Genomic DNA, 2,835 nt, shown 5'->3' on the forward strand with positions numbered 1-2,835 from the left:
CTGGAGCTCCTGATTCCCTCTGGAGCTGCTCTGGAGCTCCTGGTTCCTCTCTGGAGTTCCTGGTTCCTCTGGAGCTCTTCTGAAGCTCCGGGCTCATCCCTGGAGCTGCTGGTTCCCTTCTGGAGCTCCTGGTTCTCTCTGGAGCTGCTCTGGAGTTCCTGGTTCCTCTTTGGAGCTCCTGGCTCATCCCGGGAGATACTGGTTCCCCTCTGGAGCTGCTGGTTCCCCTCTGGAGCTGCTCTAGAGCTCCTGGTTCATCCCAGGAGTTCCTGGCTCATCTCAGGAGCTCCTAGTTCATCCCTGGAGCTCCTGGTTCCTCTGAATCTCTTCTGAAGCTCTGGGTTCGTCCCTGGAGCTCCTCGTTCCCTCTGGAGCTGCTCTGGAGCTCCTGCTTCCTTTCTGGAGTTCCTGGCTCATCCCGGGAGCTCCTGGTTCCTCTGGAGCTCCTCTGGAGCTCCTGGCTCATCCCAGGAGTTCCTGGTTCCCCTCTGGAGCTGCTCTGGAGCTCCTGGCTCATCTCTGGAGCTGCTGGTTCCCTCTGGAACTCCTGGTTCCTCTGTAGAGCTGCTCTGGAGCTCCTAGTTCATCCCAGGAGTTCCTGGTTCCTCTCTGGAGCTCCTGGTTCCTCTGGAGCTCTTCTGAAGCTCTGGGCTCATCCCTGGAGCTGCTGGTTCCCTTCTGGAGCTCCTGGTTCCTCCCTGGAGCTACTCAGGAGCTGCTGGCTCATCCCAGGAGCTCCTGGTTTCTCTGGAGCTGCTCTGGAGTTCCTGGCTCATCCCCGGAGCTCCTGGTTCCCTCTGGAGCTGCTCTGGAGCTCCTGGCTCATCCCAGAATCCCCTGGCTTGTCCAGGATCCCTGAGATTGCCCCTGGATCCCCTCTGGAACTCCTGGCTCCTCCCAGAATCCCCTGGCCTGTCAGGATCTCTGGGATTGCCTCTGGATTATCCCTGGTGTGTCCAGGATTTCTGAGATCACCCCTGGATCCCCTGTGGATCTCCTGGCTTGTCCAGGATCTCCTGGATTGTCCAGGATCCCCTGACTCCTCCCAGAATCCCCTGGCTTGTCCAGGATCCCCTGGATTGCCCCTGGAGCTCCTGGCTCCTCCTGGGATCTCCTGGATCCCCTTTGCCCCCCCTGGCATGTCCAGGATCTCTAGGATTGCCCCTGGATCCCCTCTGGAGCTGCTGGCTTGTCCAGGATCTCCTGGATTGCTCCTGGAGTTTCTGGCTTGTCCAGGATCCCCTGGATTGTCCCTGGACCTCCTGGATCATCCCTGGATCTCCTGGCTTGTCTGGGATCCCTGGGATTGCCCCTGGATCCCCTCTGGCCCTCCTGGTGTGTCCAGGATCTCCAGGATTGCCCTTGGATCCCCTCTGGAGCTCCTGGCTCCTCCCAGAATCCCCTGGTTTGTCCAGGATCCCTGGGATTGACCCTGGATCCCCTCTGGAGCTGCTGGCTTGTCCACGATCTCCTGGATTGACCCTGGAATTTCTGGCTTGTCCAGGATCTCCTGGATCCTCCCAGGATCTCCTGGCTTGTCCAGGATCTCCAGGATTGTTCCTGGAGCTCCTGGATCATCCCTGGAGCTCCTGGCTCATTCAGGATCTCCTGGATCCCCTCTGGAGCTCCTGGCTCCTCCCAGAATCCCCTAGATTGTCCAGAATCCCCGGGATCGGCCCTGGATCCCCTCTGTCCCCTTTGGCTTGTCCAGGATCTCCTGGATCCCCTCTGGAGCTCCTGGATCCTCCTGGGATCTCCTGAATCATCCGTGGAGCCCCTGGCTTGTCCAGGATCTCTAGGATTGTCCCTGGATCCCCTCTGGAGCTCCTGGCTCCTCCCAGAATCCCCTGACACGTCCAGCATCTCTGGGATTGCCCCTGGATCCCCTCTGGATCTCCTGGCTTGTCCAGGATCTCCAGGATTGCCCATGGATCCCCTCTAGATCTCCTGGATCCCCTCTGGATCTCCTGGCTTGTCCAGGATCTCCGGGATTGCCTCTGGCTCCCCTCTGGCCCCCCTGGCTTGTCCAGGATCTCCAGGATTGCCCCTGGATCCCCTCTGGATCTCCTGGCTTGTCCAGGATCTCCAGGATTGCCCCTGGATCCCCTCTGGATCTCCTGGCTTGTCCAGGATCTCCAGGATTGCCCATGGATCCCCTCTGGATCTCCTGACTTGTCCAGGATTCCCTGGATTGCCCATGGATCCCCTCTGGATCTCCTGACTTGTCCAGGATCTCTGGGATTGCCCATGGATCCCATCTGGATCTCCAGGATTGCCTCTGGATCCCCTCTGGATCTCCTGGCATGTCCAGGATCCCCGGGATCGCCCCTGGCTCCCCTCTGGCCCCTCTGGCTCGTCCGGGATCCCCGGGATGAGCCCCAAATCCCTGGAATTCCGTGTCCCTGTCTCCACAGTTCAATTACATGCACGAGTGCTTCGAGCGAGTCTTCTGCGAGCTCAAGTGGCGCAAGGAGGTGAGAGACAATTCCCGATTTTTCCTTGGGATCCGGGAATTCCAGAGGGGGCTGGAGGCCTTAAACAGAGCTCCCCTGGTTGGGAATGTTTGGGAATAATCCTGGGAATGTGGGGGGTGGGGGGGGGAAAGGTGGGATCCAGGGGTGGGACACCGGGTGGGAATGTTGGGGATGATCCCGGGAAAAGGTTGGAGCAGGTGGGAATGTTTGGGAAGAATCCTGGGAAAGAGAATCCTGGGAAAAGCCTGGGGCAACTGGGAATGTTTGGGATAATCTTGGGAAAGGGTTGGGGCCGGTGGGAATGTTTGGGATGATCCCAGGAAAAGGCTGGGACAGCTGGGAATGTTTGGGATAATTGTGG

General features: G+C 59.2%; 1 protein-coding gene across 1 annotated transcript in view; it reads left to right on the forward strand.

Moving 5' to 3' along the window:
* The window catches only part of LOC113941046 (sorting nexin-27-like), a 6,995-nt gene extending 4,407 nt beyond the window's left edge, over positions 1-2,588 (forward strand). The window contains exon 5 of the mRNA XM_027632212.1: positions 2,415-2,588. Within this exon, the coding sequence (XP_027488013.1) occupies positions 2,415-2,573 (159 nt within the window). The 3' untranslated portion in view covers positions 2,574-2,588. The remainder of the gene's footprint in view (positions 1-2,414) is intronic.
* The last annotated feature ends 247 nt before the right edge of the window (positions 2,589-2,835 follow it).

This window comes from Corapipo altera, unplaced genomic scaffold (genome assembly GCF_003945725.1).
Source record: "Corapipo altera isolate COAL_440 unplaced genomic scaffold, ASM394572v1 60919, whole genome shotgun sequence".
NCBI classification, from domain to species: domain Eukaryota; kingdom Metazoa; phylum Chordata; class Aves; order Passeriformes; family Pipridae; genus Corapipo; species Corapipo altera.